Below are 22,188 nucleotides of genomic sequence, written 5' to 3'. Positions count from 1 at the left end.
ACCCACCAACGGGGTTGGTATTGCTGGGGTATCTATTCTAAGGTAAGGAATCTATAACTAATGTGTTTCTGTCAGATGCACAAGTTACTTACCTTTGGTAACAATATATCTGTAAGAAACATTAGTTAGTTATAGATACCTTACCGCCCCACCCATCCTCCCCGTTCTGCGAACTGATTTCTAGGGTTAAGGACATCCTTTCAGGGCCCTAGTTTTGTGCACAAATGGTCAGTGTCTTGCATAGCTCTGCGTTTCTGGCACGGAAAGTCGTGTACAGAACTGACTTCGGCGCGCGAGGTCGGCGTCTAAGTAGCTGCCGCGACATCATCCCGGCGACCACGATGCGGACAACGGATGCGGAGCCTACCGACGCCACCTTCCGACGCGCAGAAGTACTGCTGACGAAAAACTTTCCGGATTCAGTCTGACGCCTGGGGGTAATTCTAAGGTAAGGAATCTATAACTAACTAATGTTTCTTACAGAGATATCGTTACAGAAGGTAAGTAACTTGTGCGTATAGATCAGAACACAACTGTAGTAAGAAAGTATAATAAACAGGACTTTAAAGGGATATTAAAATCTCCCAAATTTTAAGGATATTAGAACAGTATTACATGTTTTTATCTTGTAGTTCTAATTACGGACACCACTGATGTCGCCCTATATAGAACGAGTAAGCTTGAAAGATTCAGCTTTGGCTGAATCACTGCTTAACATATTATTGCAGATCACTATCTCTATGTACAGTAACATGTCCAGATTTCAGTCACAGTCCATTCCAGGTGGCGTTATATATATATATATATCTTAAGATGCATTGATCATTCCCTCACTCTTTTGGGTTGATTTCATGCCCTTTTTTGTACCAGAAGCAGTAAGATTAGGACTTCCAGGAACTAGATGATTTGTATGCATTCCTACTTGGGACAGGCTTTAAATGGGTTGACCAATTATGATATCCATAGTGTGGATTCAAACTCTTGGAAAAACATGTTTCCACAGCTTTCAGGCTGCTTGGGATGTAATGATGTTTCACCAGCCAATCAGAATGTGGATGACCACTTTTATGCTGCTTCTTAGCTCGCCTGAAGAGAGAAAAAGATTCCCAGAGGGCTGAATATCTTGGCTCTGGGGGAAGAAAAAGTTATGCGCGGTTGTGTAATGGCCCTAGAAAGGTGGCCTGGATTGACGAGGACAGGAGCCCCACAATGCACGCAAATTGTCTGTGGGAGATGTGTGGTTTCGATAGTGCCCGCCGGAGCTCGTGGCAGATTTTTGTCACCTTCCTGGAGGGAAGACTGAAAGTAGACTCAATGGAGTTGATTGAGAAACCTAGAAAAATCACCTTCTGGGAGGTAACCAGGGTAGACTTTGTCTTGTTGATCACGACGCCAAAGCTTTGCAGGAGATCGACCGCTGCCTGGAGTTGCTGGGTGAATGTCTGAGGGCACTGCGCCATCAGCAGGATGTCATCGAAATAGACGATGAGCCTCATCCCCTGAGCTCGCAGGTGTTCCACTACCAGCCTGAGGACCTTGGTGAAGCACCAAGAGGCAGAGGATAGACCGAAGGGGAGAGTGGTGATCTCACATGTGTTGCCTCCCCAGGAGAACTGTAGGAACCTCCTGTGAGGGGGGAAAGATAGGAACCGAGAGGTAGATTTCCTTCAGATCCAGACGCTCCATCCAATCCTGTGGTCTCAAGCTATCCCAGAGAAGGTGAATATCCTCCATTTTGAAGTGGCAATTAATTAGCCACTCGTTGAATTCGTGCAAATTGATGACCGGGCGCTGCCCACCATCTGCCTTGTCCTCTAGGAAGAGGTTGCTGATAAACCCTCTGGGGTGGGGAAGGGTTTGAGAGATCACCCCTTTGGCTAGGAGAGACTGCACCTCCTGGTCTACCAGGGCGGAGTCTGCCGCAGAGAAACATATGGGACGTGGGGTTACGGGCTGGGAGGGATTACCATAGAACTCTATCCGGAAGCCCTGTATTGTCTGGAGAACCTAGGCATCCCTGTGATGGAAGTCCAAGCCTGGAAAAAATTCGCCAGGCGGCCCCCTACCTTTAGAAAGGAAGAAAGTGTGACACTCACCGGCATTGTTGGAGGCGCCGGCGCCTCTGGTCCCTCTATGCTTGCCACAGTGCCCTCTGGTGGGATAGAAGTTCCCAAATCTGGCCTGGTTCTGGTAGTGGCCTTGGTTGAGCCTTGTCCTGTGGAAGTATATTGGTTATGGCGGCTGGTCGAGCGGCCCCTTCCTCGACTGGCCCCTCGGAAATCCCGGGAGTGAAACACCTTTTTGATGGAATTTTGGGCCTTGTCCAGGGAGGTAAAGGTGTTCACAAACTTTCCCAACTCTTTAATGAAGGGTTCCCCGAATAGGCTGCCTTGCGCAACAGGACCCGCCTCCGAATCCGCCAGTTCCCGAAGCTTGCGGTCCACCTTTATTAACAAGGATCTGCGCTTCTCAGTAGACCAGGCGCAGTTGGCATTGCCCGAGAAAACCACGGTGCGTTGCGCTCAAGAGGACAGGGTATGCGGGGAGGTAAAGGAGCCCGAAGCTTTCGCCTCTTCCGCCATGTCCAGGATCTTTGTAAGTAGGCCCAGAGCGTCCAGGAGCTAGTCCTGGCACGCCCGCCAAGACCTATTGATCCCTTTCTTCAGAAGCTTAACGAATTTCTGTAAGAAGGTGGCCATCCGTGGGTCAATATTGGGAGTTAGGGCCACCTTGCCCTTCAACGATGGACGGGGCATTCCGCCCTAAGACAGTTGCGAGTGTCCTTCTCGAGAGGCTTCCGAATTCGGCTTGCCACATATTGTGTGACCTTGTCCGACGGAGCCCATTCCGAAGACCTCTGGTGAAGGATATCCTCTGGGTCTAGCATGTCCCTACAGAGGCCCTGGTCATCATGATCAGCAGGTAGGCGGGTGGGATGAGAGGAGCCAGGAGCGGGAGGGCTCCTGCATCCTCATCAGTGTACCTGTGACTCAGTGGGGTCCGAAGGGGGTGCTGTGGGACGAATGCTGGCCAGGAATGCTTGTTTAAGCCTAGCAAAGGCATCCATATCTACTACTGCATCACGGTGGCGCTTTGCTGGCGGTTGAGAGTCAGGGGGGGAGGTCCATTAGGCAGTGATGGGGTTGCGGTACCTGGGATGGACCCAGACAGTTTTTCACAGACCTGTGCGATCTAGCGCGAAAGGCGCTCTTCCAGGGGGCCATAGCCTCAGAATGGATGCGTCTACCACATCGTAGCATTCGTCATCACATAGGAGAGAGCTAAGGGGGTACTCCTCTTCCCCTTGGTGCTCCATATAGGGATCAATGCTGTAGGGTATGCTCAGCTGCCCTTATAGTCTATAAGGGCTATGGCTTAGAAAACCACTGGTGTGTGGGTAGAATTTGATAATGGCAGGGTATGCCTGATTGAGGGGGCTGGGTGTCAGCCTAAAGTGTAATGCAGGCCAAACCTTGCCTTTTAAAGGGGGGGCGGAGTCTGGAACCCTGCAGCCCTATTGCAACACTGTTGGGGCAATATGTCTGGGAGATGGTCCCAACAGGCGAGGAGTCTGCATGTGTACAGACTCCCTCGTGGAAGCGTTCAAGAGAGAGGGTGTATCACCCTACTGACGCTGTGTACAGGGTGTAAAGAGTTCTGCCACACAAAGCACTACAGACCCGCAAATGCGGGCGTAACTCCTCAGACGGACAAGGCTCACCTCTGCGATGCTACTCCGATGTCAGGAATGCTAACCAGCTGATCCTGCAATTCCCCAAAACAAGAAAAAAGTAGCATTTTCTTCTTTAACACATCACTTTGAAAAAACTCCCTTTCTCCCCCTCCTGAGACTGATCTCTTTCAGACCAACCATCAAATAGGAACTCTCCATCCTACTGTTCTTGCTGCATCTCCTACCCCCTTCCCCCCCCCACACACACACTTTCCACGGATTTCTTGTGCCACGTCTTTGAATCTACAGTGCAGCTCAGTGTATTATGAAAGCTTATTGAATTCTGTACAAATTGTACTCCGCAATGCCCTTTACGGAATCTGCTCACCCCTCCTTTTGTATATGTCCAAGCTCCTGAGTGACCTACACACAGTGATGCGTTCTTTCCATTCTATCTAAAGTGTGCTGCTGTTCACAGGGGCAAAGGCCACATTATATAAGTCTCCCCACGCCCCCACCCCCCGCCCAAATATGAATACAAAATTGAAAGCACATTTATACATGTTTAGGTAAGGCAAATGCTAATTTTTTGCCATTTGTAGAATGCCACTTTGCCGCATCATGGGACAACACAACATTGAGCAAATCAACAAACGAGTCATAATATTACAATGAGCATTGGGTGCAGTGCTCATACCTTCTCCCTCCTGGCATTGGACACAAGAAAGACGTAGTAACCCGGGTGGATCTTGTTTTAAAGAGCTGATGATTGCCAAGATGGTAAATGTTTAAAAAGGTTCGAAAGTTCTTTTATATGGTATGTTCTGACCTTATGAAGGCTCTCTTCATATCTCGTGTTTTCTAACTCACTGTTTTCAATTTTGCCTGCTGTTGACAAAGAAAATTGCAGCGGTGTAGAGGTGTTTCCGCTTGTATATTTTCTATTTTCAAAGTGTGAAATTGGTTTATAGCATAGTCTGCGTTTGTTGATAGACTTTTAGAAAGTCCTGTTGCGTACCCTGCTGAGTTTTTGCATTTTGTCTCAGTGTTCATGTCAGGAGGACGGATAAAGTGGGAACAGAAGCTGCCTTCCATCCGATTGAAGAGTACATGGTACACGTTGAAGAACATTTTCAGCTCCTCGCTCGTAGACTGCAAATAGACAAGCGGCGTGTATACCTGGCGACGGACGACCCCTCCTTACTCCAGGAAGCAAAATCAAAGTAAGCTTGAGCCACATTGTGAGAATGCATCATTATTTGGGAACATACATATTTTGGAAGAGCCCATCTTCCTAGCTGTTGATGTTGAGCATTTTGTCTCCTAAATGGTTATGTTAATTAAAAGAGTCATGTCTTTGTCTCATTAGATTTCTGATTAGTTAACCTGGACTGTTTCCTGATATCCATCAGGTTAATGTGGTTTTTGCTAGTCACTTGAGGTGCATAAATATCTTTTTTTTTTTGTAGCACAGTACATTGTTTCTTAGCAGTGCAAGGTAATTGTTATATAGCAACACCTGTTCAGTGATATCATTTATCGCAAATCACTATTCCTTAGTAGTGGTGCTAAGCTACTGTTTCCTAGTAACTTGAGTTTATTGTTCCCTGGTGTCAAACGTTTATTGCTGCTTATGAAGACAAGTTGTTGTTTCCCGGTACTTGTTCATTGTTCCCTAATGCCACAATTTCATTGTGTCCTAGTAGCTCATGTTCATTGTTCCCTGGGAGGGCAAATTCATTCTTTCCCAGAAATACAAGTTAATTACTCTCTGGTGCTGATAGCTTGGGTTTATTGTTCCTTAGTAAGTCATGGTCATAGTTTCCAGGTTAATATTAGTTCATTGTTCCCTAATAACACACTTTCATTGTGTCCTAGTAGCTCATGTTCATTGTTCCCTGGGAGGGCAAATTCATTCTTTCCCAGAAATAAAAGTTAATTACTCTCTGCTGCTGCTAGCTCAAGTTTATTGTTCCTTAGTAATTCAAGGTCATTGTTTCCAGGTTAATATTAGTTCACTGTTCCCTAATAACACACTTTCATTGTGTCCTAGTAGCTCATGTTCATTGTTCCCTGGGAGGGCAAATTCATTCTTTCCCAGAAATAAAAGTTAATTACTCTCTGCTGCAGCTAGCTCAAGCTTATTGTTCCTTAGTAAGTCAAGGTCATTGTTTCCAGGTTAATATTAGTTCATTGTTCCCTCATGACACACTTTCATTGTGTCCTAGTAGCACATGTTCATTGTTCCCTGGGAGGGCAAATTCATTCTTTCCCAGAAATAAAAGTTAATTACTCTCTGCTGCTGCTAGCTCAAGTTTATTGTTCCTTAGTAAGTCAAGGTCATTGTTTCCAGGTTAATATTAGTTCATTGTTCCCTAATAACAATATCACTGTTCCCTAATAGCATAAGTTACATGTTCTGTAATAGTACAAGTACATTTTTTTCTAACAGCATAAGTTCATTGTCCCCCCAGTAATACTAGTTTGTTTCTCTCTGGTGTTGCGAGGCCATTGCTTCCTAGTAACAGACGATCATTGTTCTCTTGTAATGCAAGTTTATTGTTCCCTAGTTATAGCGGTGTAACAATACTCAGCAACACAGGATGATTGCTCTCACAAGCCGCTGGGCCACTGTTCCAAATAATACGATTACTGTTTTCTAGGAATATTGTTTTCCTCATTTAGGTTTTTTCCGTTTGTGTTTTCAAGAATGTAATACTCGGGTAAGTTTACCAGGTTTATTTCTCAAAGCTGTGTCATTGGCTTTGCCCTTTAAGTTGTCCATGCAGCAAAACCAGTTATTATTAATAGTGACGATTTCAAGTAAATATGTTGTTGTTTTTTAAGATAGTGTCCCTGGATACCGTTGTTGTAGGACAGTGAAGCTTCCGGGCATTGCGTAACACTGGACAGCGGTTCTCACTCAGCTGCGTGAGGAGAACCTCGCACTTTGCTGTGTTACAAGCCTGAGGTCCGACATGATGCCTTGGGGAGACCTTAACCTCCCCAGTCTCTTTTGGTGAGGTAAGTTCACCATCTGATGAGACCACCCTCTTCTGTCTTGCCTCAAAATCACTTGACCAGCTCCCTTTATGAGAGTAAGCGCCTCTTCTGCAGCCATTAGTATTAGTACTATAGCAAGTGCATGCACCTCTAAGTGTACCATCTGATGAGACCACCCTCTTCAGTCTTGCCTCAAAATCACTTGACCAACTCTCTTTACAAGAGTAAGGGCCTCTTCTGCAGCCATTAGTATTAGTACTATAGCAAGTGTATGCGCCTCAGTTTCCTTAATTTAGAGCATCGCGTATTTTAAAGTATACTTATGAAATATATCTTAGGACGGCCTGACACCCGAGAAGCTGCATTTGATTTATAGTATCTTAATTCTGCAAAGTCTACAGCTCATCCCCCAAACATAATTCACCCGGTTCGAGGCTAGCCAAACTGATGACATGCACCCTTTGACTCATGACCTCATCACAGATTCACCCTCATTGACTACGAAGCCCTCAATTTGCTCCTAAGGAGCTGGTTGAAAAGCAAGCAAGGTAACAAAGTAACAGGTTAGTGTAACCATGCTTAGTTTCTGTTACTGTCTCTACCTTGATGACTTCTTAGACCAAAGGTAGCAGTGCCATTGATCTCAGGCTATATTCCAGGCTTATAACCTGCGACATATGACCCCTGGCCTGTAACCTGTGTCCATTCCCGGATAGGACAATCTAGTATGAGTGGTCAGTATTAGCTTGCTATGTTATGAAAGCTTGTTAATTGTTATTTGACATATTTAATGACAAAGACCAACCTCTTGATTACGCTTTTGCATAATATATACTCCTGTAAGACAAAGGAGACGCACAGCACGCGTGGGTGGCGTCGCGCTCTGTGCGTGCACTCTTCTTAGGACTTGTCACGAACTGCATAGGAGCAGACCACTCCCTGTTCACACGTGCTTTACTCTGCCACATAGAGACCTCCATAAAAGTCTGTTTCACCCAATCAGGAGACAGGAGCATCTTTGTGCAGGGAGCCACTCTGAAGGGGATTTGTCAGACATGGGAGCTGGTGGCGGTTAGTTATCCCACAAAAATGGGAGGTCGACATAAATACAATTCAAACAAACAAATAAACATTTAAATATGGAGGAAAAAAAGTTTCACTTACCGTAGCCTGCAGCACGGCGACTCCTCCTTTGTTTTATTTTTATTTTTTCACCAGTTCTAATGCCATTAAGGATTTCATTTTTTCGTCTCCGCGAATGCCATTAAGGTTATGGCAATAATTATTTTCCATTTGTTCTATTCTAGAATAGCCCATTATAAAGGTTTGTAAACGCCAGATTTCTTATGTGCGCCGACTTCGCGGGTTTGATGGGGGCAGTGGGGTATACCTCAAAGTAGGATGCTGGGTCCCTGGTAGGACGCCGCGTGTCTCTGTCCGGTTCTACTAGTGATACAGCCCATGGGAGAACTCTTGAGACCCCTGCCTTTTCTTTCCAATGCACATGGGTCGCTGGCTAGAACCTGGGGGTCAAGGGAGATCTTTCAGGTGGACCAACCAGAGGTCAAGCCAGGGGTTGCAGCTTCTACCTGACTTCTAACAAAAGGTAATGTGGCCAGAAACCTGCATCTTAGCCAATCCTGTCTTGTATAACATATTTGTAAATGGTCCTACCAAATGTTCTTACAAATCAGAGATGTTCTGAACAACAGTATTCGAAAAGTAAGGCTGTGTACTTCATGGGCTCCATGTCATAGCTTTGACAGGCACAGATATTGATTGAGCAATTAACAGAAGTTGTATTTTGTAAACTGTACACCACCTGTTAGAGTTTGAGCTACAAAGTCGTAAAGTGGTAGAAAGTCGAAAAAATAGAATACAAGCCTAATATTACAGAGCCAGTTCACACAGTTTGACATTTTGCCATGAATATACATCTAATTTGTTGTTCTTTATTCCTAAATATGCGTCCTGCTGATATTTGCTTTGCGGTGGTTTGTCGGCCGCTCCACTGCATGGGACACCATCTGGCCAATATTCAGTGTTTGTTGTTTACTGGTTTAAAGGTCAGATTTTATTTTTATACACAGCTTGGGGCCTTTAGCTGCCAATAAGCTACCAATACGCTATAGTAGTCACCTCCGGCTTCTTGTTTACCGCTTTGCTTTTTCGTGTCCTCGTCTTCACTGGATTTGATTACCTGCTTCCTGTTGTTTCTTCGTACTACCCTGTCATAATAATGTCAGTGCAGCTGCCATATATGGGTGGGATTTGTTGCTCTGTCATTCTATAGTATGCATACCATATTTCCACCTGTGCGCTCTTTTCCCATTACCACTTGCAGTGTTTTCTGATTGATGATTTCTTAGGCCTCACATGCGGCTTGCAGGCAGCTATGGAGAGTCAGGAGACAGGGAGGGGAGGAGACTTAAGTGACAAGGGGGCTAGAGAGATGGATCATTTTCAAAACCTTCAAAAATGGAGCATTCACGTATTTCCTCAGCCAGCAGTCTGCTTGGGAAGATTTTTTTTTCCCGAGAAGCAATTGGGCAGGTTGGTTTTTATTATACATCACTTCCTGTGGCGGCCCTCGGGAAACAGGGTTTTAACCTATCTGCTGAAAAAAATGGTCCAGCATATCATTACTAACCGTTAACTTTAATCTACTTGATCTTACAGAGACCAGGCTCACAAATAGGGAAACGACCAGTCTGGATGCCAGGCTTCCCGAGGGGTTCACGATCCTCAGCAGAAACTCTGAAACAAGAGAGACTGCTGTGCACAAGACAGACTGGACATTTTAGACACAACTGGGAAATTCAAGATGGAGTCTAGGACTCTTACCTTGAGTACATCCGGTAGAAAGGGACTACCCCTCCTCCATAACAGGGAGGGTGTGGGTTGAGTCTGCCTACAAAGCCCTGCTTCGTAAGCAGTGTTTGGCTCTGGCACAGACTTCAAATTAGTTTTCCCAACACACAATTTCTTGGTCAGGGGTCCAAAGTCGGGCTGATCGATCAACAGTGTTACACAGAAGCGTTAACCCTCCCCAGGTGACTTTCCTCATAGCGGCTACTCTAAGATCTTGTGGTCTGGACTACGATTTTCACACCTCTGACACTCGGCTTCTTCTGCCAGCTTCAATAAGACCTAAAATCCTATCTTCTTGACATCCAGTCATAGGTATGTGGAAACCCGCTTAAGCTGGACACCAGAAGAGTAGGGTCCTAATCTTTGGCCAGGACAGTTTGTCGAACCCTACCCTCTGACCCAGTCGTTATAGGAGGGCTACCTTCTTCCCCAGCAGGCAACTCTACAACTGTGCCTGCTTTGATAAAAATGTATTAATGAGGATCTGATTAACGATGGTTTACCGTGTTCTTCTTACCATGTGAGTCTTTTATGCTAAAAAAAACTTCCCTCTTCTACCCCAGGATTTGCAAGTTTCTCTGACCGGTGCAGGAATGGTGTTAAGACTTGACTATGCCAATGCTTGCTACTTCAGGTTCCTATCCACCAGCTTCACAGGTTTCCAAATATGGCACTCCACACAACTGGTGCTAAATACTGCTTACATTGTCCTACAATCTTGTCACAAATCCAGCTCCAGGTTTGGTGCCCGGCTCACTGAGCAGTCAAAAGGGATGACACTCAAGGTGTTCTAAAATGACGGAGACACATTCCATTGCATTCGCCTTGCTCTAGGCCAGGTGTTATGTAAGGGTGTGCGGAACTTGCTGAGTTACCTAAAAACTCTGCGTGATTCTACAGAGTTCCACAAACGACTGAGTTCGGTACGTTGCCCTGATTTTTAGCGCCAGGAGCTTGTCCCACGTGAACGGCACCACGCAGCGTGTCTGAGGGCCCTGCTTCTTTCTACCGCTCGGGTAGCTTTTCGACTCGAGCGCCAGCTTTCTCAGTGCAACCGGTAGCAACCTGCCGCGACCGCCCGGCGCTAAGAAATATAGCCAGGAGGTGTTCTAGCACTTGATTTTCACGCTCGCCAACTTAATGTTGGCAAACTGTGTGCGAGAAAAAACTCTCCCACCTTGCGGTTAGCAGAGTTTTTCCAAAACCCTGTGTTCTAAGCCGAGTGGGCAAAACTCTGCGAACTCTGCTGGATGAGCGGAGTTTACTGCCCTCCCTAGTATTACGTCCATTCTCATTCGCAGCCAGTTAAAATGCCCCAGTGCGACGGCTCACGAATTGCGTGGGGCCGGTAATCTTGAGGTGATGCGTTACAATGCTGCATGCAATTAGCCCCTTTTTTTGCTCCTTTTTTCAGATGTGGATCACGCCAAACTTGGACACTATGAATTATATCTGCATAGACAAGGGGCAAAAATATTTCGTCCAGCCCTAGTTCCTACACCTTGGCCATCTTGAGGAATGTCTTCTTTCATGAACAAAACTTTATTTCAAGTGATTGATACTTTTTTGTGTAGCCACATCTACTGCAATAGGTTTAAAGCGCTGACTCTATTGTGCTGAAACTATAATTGAAAATTGTTGTAGCGCTGCTGTAGATAAAAGGCTTAGTCCGTTTAACAAACAACAATAATGACCATGCAAGACTTGCCGACTGATTGTAATGCAAAGGAGGATAAGAGAACACAAAATGAATAGATTGGTATCTCGTTCAAGAGAATACTAAAAAGTTGTGTTCTCATGTGTTCCCTTTCCCTTTTTATTTTCGTATTTCAAAGGTGTTGTATCTCTACATGGGCTGCTTTTACATCAGATTTTCTCATGGCAGTGCACCATAATACTTGAGAAGAATACTAGAAACGCATCTTACTAGGAGTCAGGCAAAGCAGTCATAACCAAGAAGCATTGGCATATCCAAAATGTCTGTTGATGGCTGGCAGCCTTGTGGCTTTGTCAACACTTGTTTTGTCATGGTTTCTGCAAAACTTTATTGTTGGTGAAGCTGCCGGACCCTCGTCAATCTTTAAATAAAAAAACGCACTGGCTAAAAGCATGAATATTTTGGGGGTCTAAAAAGCACACATTGCCAGGTGGGAGAAAGAAAAATGTAAATGACATAAGAGCAGATCAACGGGCAAACATGTTTATCATAACATGATTTTACTAAAACCAATAAGTCTTACCTCACTCCACACCTAAACATGGGTGCAAGGTTCGTCAAGCATGCCAACTGTGCCCATCCATAAACATACCTTCCCAGAATGGAAAACCTCTCCTGCTTCACTGGCCACCCCCAAATTGCATGCCGTAAAGCTATAGTCAGGATGCCATATGGAGTCCCAAACCCTTCCCGGACCAACAACACAGCGGGTGCACAAGGAGTTGCTCTATTTTGCTAACAACTCTTGTATCTGATAGAGACATCTAGCCGCAGATTCCTTAACTTAGAATTATCCCCAGGCGTGCAGCACCACCTCTGTGCGCCGGGGGATGGCGCCACATGACCCCGCCCTGATGTCGTCCACGGACGTGACGTCAGCGAGGTCATGTAAGTCCCTCCCGGCGCTCTGACGTCATTCTCCAGAAACTGTTAGTACAGCGTGTGCGGGAGCGTGAAGCAGGAGAGGTTTTCCATTCTGGGACGGTATGTTTGTGGATGGGCACAGTTGGCATGATGGGACTTGTAGCTTCACTTACCCCCACTTAGCACAGTTAGGATGGCCCACCATACCCAATGCTGTTGGCTGAAATATGAGGAGTGGCCGAAAAGCCCCCTCGTGACATGAGACCAGTTGAGAGCTTTGGTTGACGGTACAATCTTTGGTTATAGAGCCAGTAACAGAACACATTGGGCGAGGCTCAGTTACTTTCGAAGGAGTTCCAGGTAGGATTCTGCGTGCAAGTATGCTTCTTTTTGGATTATGTAACCCTCCTGTTAATAGAAATTGTTTCCATGATCAAACAATTTAAAACTCTCAGGTCTGATGGTTTTCCTGTGGAACTTTACTCAACCTATAAAACGAAGATTGTACCCTAATTGCCTCAGTTAACAAGGCTGTCCTAGTGGTTTAACTTATAATGGATATGATCCCAAAGAGGTGTGGCCAAACAGACCACCCTCACTTATTAACAGCGATGGGAAAATACTTGGCAAAATTCTACCTGATAGAATCCAAGGTTTGATCTTGGACTTGATGGATGGGGTTTTATTTCTAACTGGAACACAGCCCGAGGCGCCTATTTTACTTTATAGATCAACTACCAACTGACATCATGACACCTACTATAGTTTCTTAAGACATACAAAAAGCTTTCGACAGGCGATGCATTGCTGTGTCCATGCAACCCTGAGACAGTCCTACTAGAAGTAATAGAGCTATTTCATGATTTTGCCAATGCATCTGGTTACAAGTAAACTGTAATACAGCTTGACTTTTTCAGTTAAAGCTGACAGCCCAGCCAGAGTGTCTGATGATTCAGCATAGCCCCTTGCTTTGGAAGGCAGACACGTTTCGATACTCAGGGGTACAAGTCTACCATGACTCTGAAAATCTGGTAACAGGCAATATCGGTTGAGTATTAACCAATGCTAGACAATCATTGGTATTTTGGGGTGCTCTTTGCTGTCTCCAGTGGAATGCATAGCCATACCAAAACATCTACTGTTACTGTCATGTCTTCTGGTGTGACTGCCCAAGACCTGGAACGAACTCTCGATCGACATCAGACGCGCTCCCTCTCTGAACATCTTCAAGAAGGCACTCAAGACCTGACTGTTCAACTCAACGGAGCTACTTGCCCCCTCCCTCCCCCACCCCCTAATGCCTTGAGACCCTCACGGGTGAGCAGCACGCTTCACAATTCCTTGATTGACTGCCCAGGAAATTCTTTGCGGAACTTAATTCTGTATTGACTCAATTGGTGGAGGGTGGCAATCGAAGACAAATGGCACTGACCAAACTAATGAGCGCACTAGATAGGGGCTGACTGGGCGCCCCAAACTATGAGGTTTATTACTTATCCACCCACTGGAGGCAATGCTAGGAACAAACACAATGAGCGAGGCGTTACCGAATACAACTATAACTATCAAAGATCTCTCTCATTTGCTAGGCAATGCTAGAACCATGTTCTTGCTCAAACTGGAAGTCAGATGGCTTGTTCACCCGAGTTGCAGTAGTAGTGTCTCCTAGAATTTAAGGAACTTACCAAAACACATATTTGGAAGACCTGGCCCACTTCAGGGATACAGACGTTGGCTGACTACAAATTCCCATGGTATTTTCCATTCATATGAAACTCTTACACAAGCACGGGACCTGGGGGCAGGACATTTCTTCACATATAATGCAATCTTCAATGTGATATGGCGAATGTGGGATGAGGGGGAGGTTCAACCAGACACACATGATGCTCTATGTTTATTATTCACACACAGTGACAATAAAGGTTGTGACTTGTTTATGCAATGCCATCTCTCCCTTGTTTTATGGTAATCTGAACATTTTGAAGGCCCAGTGGGAGGAAAAGATTAAAACTTTGTTTGTGGGTAAGGCATGCGGTATAGTACTGCAATACACTAAGGCAGTCTCCCGGAATCAGAGGTTTGAAATCACACAATCGAAACATTTGCACCAGGCATATCTCAGACTGATTAGGATAGCAAAAATGTTCCCTGGCTCCTACGACTGCTGTCTGGGATGGTTGGCCCCAAACGCTGTTTTTTTTTAATCATATGGTGTGAGCCTGTGGGGTCATTGATCAATACTGGGACGAGAAACAATTAAATAAGACACTGTGTATCTTCAGCCAAATGGAAAGGGCAAAGCTGCCAATCAAACCTGTATATGTATGGACCTGGCATTGGTAATCACCAAGCGCAACACTGGGCCAAGCATGCCTCAATTATTAAAGTAAGGCTGAAAGGTGTTAGGGCTGAAATAGCGGCTAGTGCATGTCGCAGAACACGCAGTGGTGATACAGCGCTAAAGCAATGGGATACAGTACTGGTGGCACTGAAAGCCAAGGCTGACCTCAGGCCTTTGTGAACACATGTACAGCATGCTGATGGGAGAACTTTGACCTATAGTATGCAACTCAGTGAAGGGACTGTTCAGTTCAGCCGTTCTAGACACTCCTATGTCTCTATACATGGATGACCCTCAATGCTACATAAGGAATTTCCAGGTGCATTATGGCTGCTCACAAAGAACCCATGTCGATTCTGTTTGTAAGTCAAGTTATGTTACAAAGAGTCGTATGTAAAAATCTAAATGTTTCTCGTGAATATAACATACACTTCTGTGTGAATCAGACACTAGGCGTTGATGTACAGCCATGTGAGTTCTGAAGTAAGTTTCTACCTGACTGGGAATGTATTGGAATGTCTAGAGAAAATTCGAATAAAGAAATATTGGATACATAGTGGGACATAGGAGGTTGATTTGTAAACAGCTTGTCCACGCGGCACACTGGCTCATTTCGCTAATCTTCTTTGTGATATTTATCTCTCCTTTCCTGGTTACCTAAATGTGTCCAGCGTAAGTACAGGAGGGCCAAATCCGTGCCAGCTGTTAAAAAATCTCTCTTTAAATGAGCTGGGTTTCTTTAGTTGCAACCTATTTTATGTGGATATTTTTAAAATCTAGCTCGGATCCAGCCATGTTGGGCCTGCTTTGGACACCCTTTCTAACAATGCACGTGTGTGTGTGTGTGATGTAGGAATTTGCCATTTCTCTTTGATTGTCAATTAGTTGGAAATCGAGTTTTTCTTGGTACTGTAATCAGTCTTCACAGCCTTTATTTTGATTACTTAATAAACTCCTGATGAACTACAACATTCCTGGCGAATCTTACTTAACAACAGCCTTGCAGGAGTCTGGTAGTTCCCAGAGTCCGGGCGAGGGGATGAACTGAGGCACAAACGCGGCCGTCCTGGCCGAGAGCAGCGTGTAGATGGCCCGATGCAGCCAACCCCATATTACGCGCGCAGATTGCTGAAGGAAGTGTCCTGATTTTAACATGGGCGAACAAAAGACAAACTGCTGGAATTGTGCTTAACCTCCATGGCATGAGCGTTGATTGGAGGAAGGAAAAGTGGGCCACGCTTCAGCGCTGAGAGCTTTCTCTCAATATCCAGACTGAGTCAGGGCCCCCACCCAGGCGCGTCTGGAAGATGCTGCGCCAGGAGCAGAAGTGTGCATGGAGATAGGGCTTGACTGAGCTACCCAAGAGGCGCCCTTCCGGTGACGTCATAAAAAACGATGGTGCGTTGCTGCGCATGCGCAGAGACAAAGTAAGGCTTGTTCGTGTTGGTGGTAGCTTCCGGCAGAAATACATGGGTCATAGGGAGTATAAGGGACGGCGGCGGCTAATTAGGATGACCACTTACCTTCCGTTCTTAAACCATCCGTTTTGCCCGGGTGCCTGCTTCCTGAAAGAATTGTGCATGTGTGTAATTGGTTACTCTTCACATATAAAGGCTGCTTGGCAGCCATATAGGCATTAATTGATCAAGTCAATTTAAGGTTCCTGATTACAAAGATTTATTTTTAAGAGGTATTGTAAAGGTGTTCCAAGCTGAACTGTGGTGTGCATGTTTTTAATGGACAGTTATAATATTTGCACTGGGTACAATCCATACTTTAGAAGAACATTTTTCATCATTAACCTAAACGTATTTGCTCAGTCTGTGGCATCCTATCTTATACTATGTGTAATTCCAGCTAAAAGTACCCAAATCAAAATTCTCTGCAGTACCAAACAGGATTCAGTTCTGTGGGTCTCTGGTTACACACGTAGACATCTGCAGTGATCACATTGACCACTTGAGATTTTGTAACATAAAGTGGTGGATTTCCAGCTGATTAGTTTAAATAGAATTTATTTTTCATTTAAGGTGTGCGTTATTATGTATGCAGTTAGTTACCTGACGTTGAAACATCAACAAGATGGTTACAGATTATTTTCTATTTAACCACGCATTCGAATCCGCTTCAACACTCACTGCCTTCACCAGCATTGCACACTAGATCGCAGTATTCCTAAATTTTTCAGTGCACTTCAACTCTGCGTTGAAAAGCTATTTAAAGTATGAGAACGCCAGTGAAATTCGCAGGTAGTATCCTGCCTTCCTTTACCTTCACTATATACCTCCTTTTTTAGATATCATGCCAGATTAACCTGTTATCTGTATTTATTTAACTATTTATCTGACGCAGTTGCAAAAATACACAGACCTCTGGTTTCAAAGGGGATTGAGTAAAATAAATGAATCTAGTCAGTGACATAATTGCACTATGTGTGAGCAGGAAACGTAGGTTAACATCCCAAATTCCCCGCATAACTAAATTGTGTAATCTAAGTCAAATAAATTTACTTCATGTGTCTAATTTACTTGACATTAATATTTGAGAGCACTTTCAAGTAATTCAGTACAAGATGGATCATGTAAAAAAGCCTCACCTGTATTTCTATGCTTCAATAGCCTGTAATGTTCCACCATGCAGAACAATAACATTGGCCATGGTGTAAGGGAAAAGAAAACACTGAAGATGACATGGACAGGGTGGCCAGTTGCCCAGGACCACCTTTTCCAAGGGTCCTGGCCCCATCCCACCCGCTACAAGCACAACCAATGGATCATTGCACCAGTAGAGCTTATCAGGGTGGATGGGTTTTGCTTGTTCAGCCACTTGACAGTGCCTCTTCTGTTTCTGGTTTCTGGCCTTTCTGCTGAGACTACTCTGCATGTATGCAATATTGTCCAGTACTCATGGTGAGCCCATCTTGTCTGATTTTAGGAATTGTCCCACCTTGTTTTTCTGTTCCTCATTTGTCCGGTTCTTAGCAACAACCCTTTGAATCAGTTGCTGTGGATCTCCCATCTTATCTTGACTTCATCCTGCTTTTTTAATTCTCTTTGTCTGTTGGTCTGGGCTCCCAGTTTTGAGGTAAATGGAACACACTCTAGTGCAACAGTCAGGACTTCTTGGTGCTGTGAGACTACCGACAAGTTGTGGGTACCTCATATCTTGACATAAGATGTGAGATTGTCACCCACACCATCTGCTCTGCCTTATTAATTAATTTTAGGTTTGACATCTAGTGGAGGTGATGTGAGCCAGATGTGTTTGTTTAACTTATCTTAACTAGCAGAAGGTGAAAAAGTAATTTACCTTAATGTTTCCCAGACTGTTTGCCATGCGTTTAAAATGTTTAGAAATATAATCAAAATGTTGCTTTCTCTCCCAGAAAGATTGAGTAGATTTGAGGAGGGGTGATGCCCTTGACACCATGCTCAAGGTCAACAATTTACTTTTGAACAAGGACATAATCTGTTAATAATTTACAAAAGAGGCCTAGACTCCAGGTACCGCACCTATCATACAGTAGGGAATAATACAAGGAGTGGTGCCCTGATCAAGTGGAAGCAGGCTCCTGGGTCCCCATAAGTGGATATAATCCACAGACTTTTACAACAAAGAGATCAGCACTCACTATATATTATTCTTTTGACAATATATATTTTACTCAAAATAGTATTAGTCAAGTCCAGTACTGGTGTGAACATTTTGTACATTTCACATAAAGAATTACCAACATACAACACGTCTGAGCAAATTTGAATGAACTTGTGATCTTTGAAAGCTAACTACTTTGACTAAATAATCCTCAAATTCAGTATTGGACTTGACTAATACTATTTTGAGTAAAATATATATTTTCAAAACAACAATAGATATTGAGTGATTATCTCTTTGTTGTAAAGGACATAATCTGTTCCTGAATGTACTATACCTACAGGAAATCACATACAAAGCACAGTGAATACATAGTGCAATATATCGATTTGTAAATAAATGCATTGATGAAAGTAGTGGCATATGACAATTCCTCAGATGTGTCAGTAAAATTGAACTTATTTTTTTTTCTTCAAAATCATTTTTATTGGCATTTTTGAAAAAGTACAGTACATTATCATCAGTATCATTTAGAATGTATGTCATCCATTTAACTTCTTGTCATGAAATAGAATTGCATCGTATTGAGCGCCCCCCTGAACAGTTCTAGAATTGGTACGGTTGAGGTGGATCGATAGGTGAGGCGAATTCTGTGTTCACGCAAGGTAGTTTGCGATCTGTACTGGAAGTCGGGCTTTGCTCTCATTGTCAGCCCTATGCTAAAAGTAGTGGTAAGTGCCAGCTAATGATGTAAACTGAAACAAACTAGGGAGTCAGTAAAATTGACCTTATGTCCTGAATTTTGACCCTTTGTCCTGAAATATTACTGTCCTGCCCAGAATTTGCCTCCATGCCAGGTGGTCACCCTGGTGAGCAGATGATCACAAAAGACCCTGCAAGGGGAAAGAACAAAATGTAACCCATTTTCCTTCCACTGATAAACATGTCTGTTGCTTTATTTCTTTAATCTTGATAACATATTGGAGAGATGCATATTGGGACAGAGAACAAAGACTCTGGGACAGACCCACATGGACACTGGACATAGAGACTTGGACACTGTGAGTTTATGAAACAGAGACACAGACTCTAGGACAGTGAGAAACAGACAGTGGGAGAGTGACACACAGACACTACTAAAAAGCTACTCCTCGCACCGGTAGATATAGCCATTCTAGATTTTGTGAAAAAACCTTTGAAAGAAAACTGGCAGGAATGCAGGCTAACAACTGCCCGTCCCTTTCAAACTCTTACATTCTATCCCTTACATAACAATGTTTCCCTCATTCCACAACACCATCCATCCAATCTCACTATGGTAAAGCTGCATCCCAACACACCTTTTACCTATACAAAAATCCAAATAACACAAATACATTTAATTATTTTTCTTACAGTAAAGATTTTAACAACAGTTCAAAAGGAACTACAAAGGGAGAACTTATACCCTCAAATCATAGTCCTTAAACATGATCAGGATGGTCCTAATTCTGGACAATTTTTCCTGGTTATCAGCCACTACATCTACTGCTTTTTAGGTCTCGCCTGACCTAGTGCATGCGCTGGTCTGGCGAAACTTTTTGTGAGGGCTTAAAAAAATGCTACCATGGCTGGCCTAGAGCTACAGTGCATGTGCGCGGGCGCGCGCCGCGCTTGATCGTGATCCCTTTCACGGCCGCTTTGATGTTCTCCGTGAGCCAATGCTTTTTATGTAAAGCGCTACTAAGCCAAATGACTGAATGACTGCATGCAAGCACCTTATAAAAAATGTAATTTGTGTGCTAAAAAAAACGTTTGTTCATCAGTTCTGCGTGATCAGTGATGAGGCAGAGGATTCTATCTGAGGCTCTCAGTGGTGATGTTGCTTAAAGCCTTGCTTCTAGAAAGATAGTTAATTGGGTTAAGTCCTAGCTACAGAAAACTGGATGTAACCTGCTTGTTACCCTTTATGGGTAAAATGCAAAAAAGTCAAAAAGATGGTGCTGCAGGTAAATTCAGCCATGAACGTAAGTTTATCATCAAATTTACCTTTTTTACGCCTGTCATAAATTGTCACTGAGACGGCAATTCTAAGCCAGTGATATCTTCAGCGTTAAATGACACTTAAGGGTTGAGAAAGTGGGTGTTCCAAAGTGTGGTTTACCTTGGAATCTAGGGAACACCCACAATACCTGTATGTATGAGGGTATTCTCGAACTCCCCCCTCTCTTTAATTTCTACCAAGAGATAGTCTTACATTTTTGCCAGCCAAAAATCCATAAAGTGCCTTGAAATGAGCTGTGAAGTAGTGTCAAGCCAATAGTGCCGGCAGGCTGTACTCCAGCAGCTGGGGCAGACCCACAAAGTTGTATGCTGATTTATATGATCATAGTTGTCTCACGTGCTCATGTGAGTAGCTCTCACCATTGTTCGAGAATTGTTTAAGGTCCTAGCAGAAGATCCGGAAGCACGTTGTGTTCCGAGGCGTAGGGCAGTTTCTTAAATACCATCAATAGAGACGTTTGTGATTTTTTTGTTTGGTGCACTGCCAGCTAGCTACACATATAATTCGGCCCCCAGCTATAGCTTGGCTCTTTCATGTGAACATTACCAGCAGGGTGGGGCATAGAGGCCCCTGAACCCTGGTCTGAACTGACAGAACAGCTGAAAGCGGAGTTACATGTGTGCTTGGATAGTGCCATCTGGAGACAACTACTAAGCTACCAGTGTCACTAGCAGCCCCACACTACTTGCATCACCCAACTAGATACACAGAAACAGTGGAAATAAGGTGCTGTTGTATTTGTGTCATGGGCTCAGTGTATGTGGTAAGGCGCAGAGTGTAACCATAGCTCAGTGTATGCTCACTGCCTGGCCTTACTCATTGCAGCATATGCTCGGCAGTGGCAGACACAGATGCGGATCTGATGGAGCGGTGTATCTTTGACTTCCTGTCACGTCAAACGTTGGCTTTCAGGATTTTGTGTCAGACGAACTATTCGAACTTTCCTGCGAGCCTCCTGTTTGTTTACCAGTGAGATGTCCCGAGGCACAAGCAAAGCTCCATGTAGATTTAGCTAAAATTCACAATCATAACACGAAGGGGCGTATACTTGTCACTCTGCCATTGGAATATTTCAAGACAGAAAACAACGATATATAAATATACCGGCTCAAAATACATGCCCCCCCCCCCCAAACAAAACATGGGCGACCCATTCAACAAACGTTTACAGATTTTAAAATCCTCCTGTTTGTCCTGAAGCAGCTAACCAGTAAACCTCTGAGCAGGGGGGGTCACCTCTTTCTACTCCATAAAGGCTTTTTGTAAGCCCTGGTGGGACTGGTGTAATGCAACTCCTGCCAAACAACTGCGTCGCCTTTGCATTTTTAATACTGCGTAATTGCTGTCTGGTTTTCTTCTGCTATTTTAAATCGTGAAAATTTGCATTGGTCACAAAACTGTTGTTGTAGCTGCTCAGTTTCCCGCTAGATATGGCTAGTTTTTTAATATCTCTGCCGTGTTGTTTTCTAGCCATCTCTTGTTTTGAATTTATTTTTTATTTTTCAGTCAATCATGAATCATTTTAGGTCTGAACATATAGCAAAGAGACTTAAGTCTTTTTCTGTAGGTTAAACATATTGTAGGTATTCATAAAGAGAATTAGAGATGGCAAGCAATATAGGACATTGAGGATAGTAACGAATCCACATTTCCTATGCCATTAATCCATATATCCTGTCACTTTAACCCCATACACTAATCTTATCTCAAAGGGCATCATTATCTGTGTTTTATTTGGTAGCTCTATGGAACTGGATTATTGTTGGGGTAGATGACTATCTGCTTCAAGGAATAAGCACAACTCTTCTAAGGGTGAACCCTCAAGATCATACAATTAACTGGAGCTCAACCCCATGGTAGCTATGGAACAGAGCTAACAAGTTTAACTTTGGGCAATGTGTAAAGTATTTATGCAAAGCCAAAATAGTAATAAAATCAGAATGCAAAACATAAAAAATTCCAACCCAATAATTAATTGAAAAATGGGTTAAAATATAATAAATAAAATGACACCAAAAAGACAATTATCTACTAAAGGGAACCAGAGTTATGCATTTTTAAAATATTAAGTAGAATTA

At 43.9% G+C, this 22,188-nt stretch overlaps 1 protein-coding gene across 2 annotated transcripts in view; it reads left to right on the top strand.

Annotated features, from left to right (window-relative positions):
• FUT8 (fucosyltransferase 8) overlaps window positions 1-22,188 on the top strand; it is a 780,623-nt gene that overhangs the window by 678,702 nt on the left and 79,733 nt on the right. For both annotated transcript variants that reach the window (XM_085627218.1, XM_085627219.1), the window contains one exon: window positions 4,720-4,896. In XM_085627218.1, coding sequence (XP_085483344.1) covers window positions 4,720-4,896 — 177 coding nt within the window. The remainder of the gene's footprint in view (window positions 1-4,719; window positions 4,897-22,188) is intronic.

Source organism: Triturus cristatus, chromosome 9, assembly GCF_964204655.1.
Source record: "Triturus cristatus chromosome 9, aTriCri1.1, whole genome shotgun sequence".
NCBI classification, from domain to species: domain Eukaryota; kingdom Metazoa; phylum Chordata; class Amphibia; order Caudata; family Salamandridae; genus Triturus; species Triturus cristatus.
Note: the sequence above shows the minus strand (reverse complement) of the source record. Positions and strands in the feature narration are given on the sequence as shown.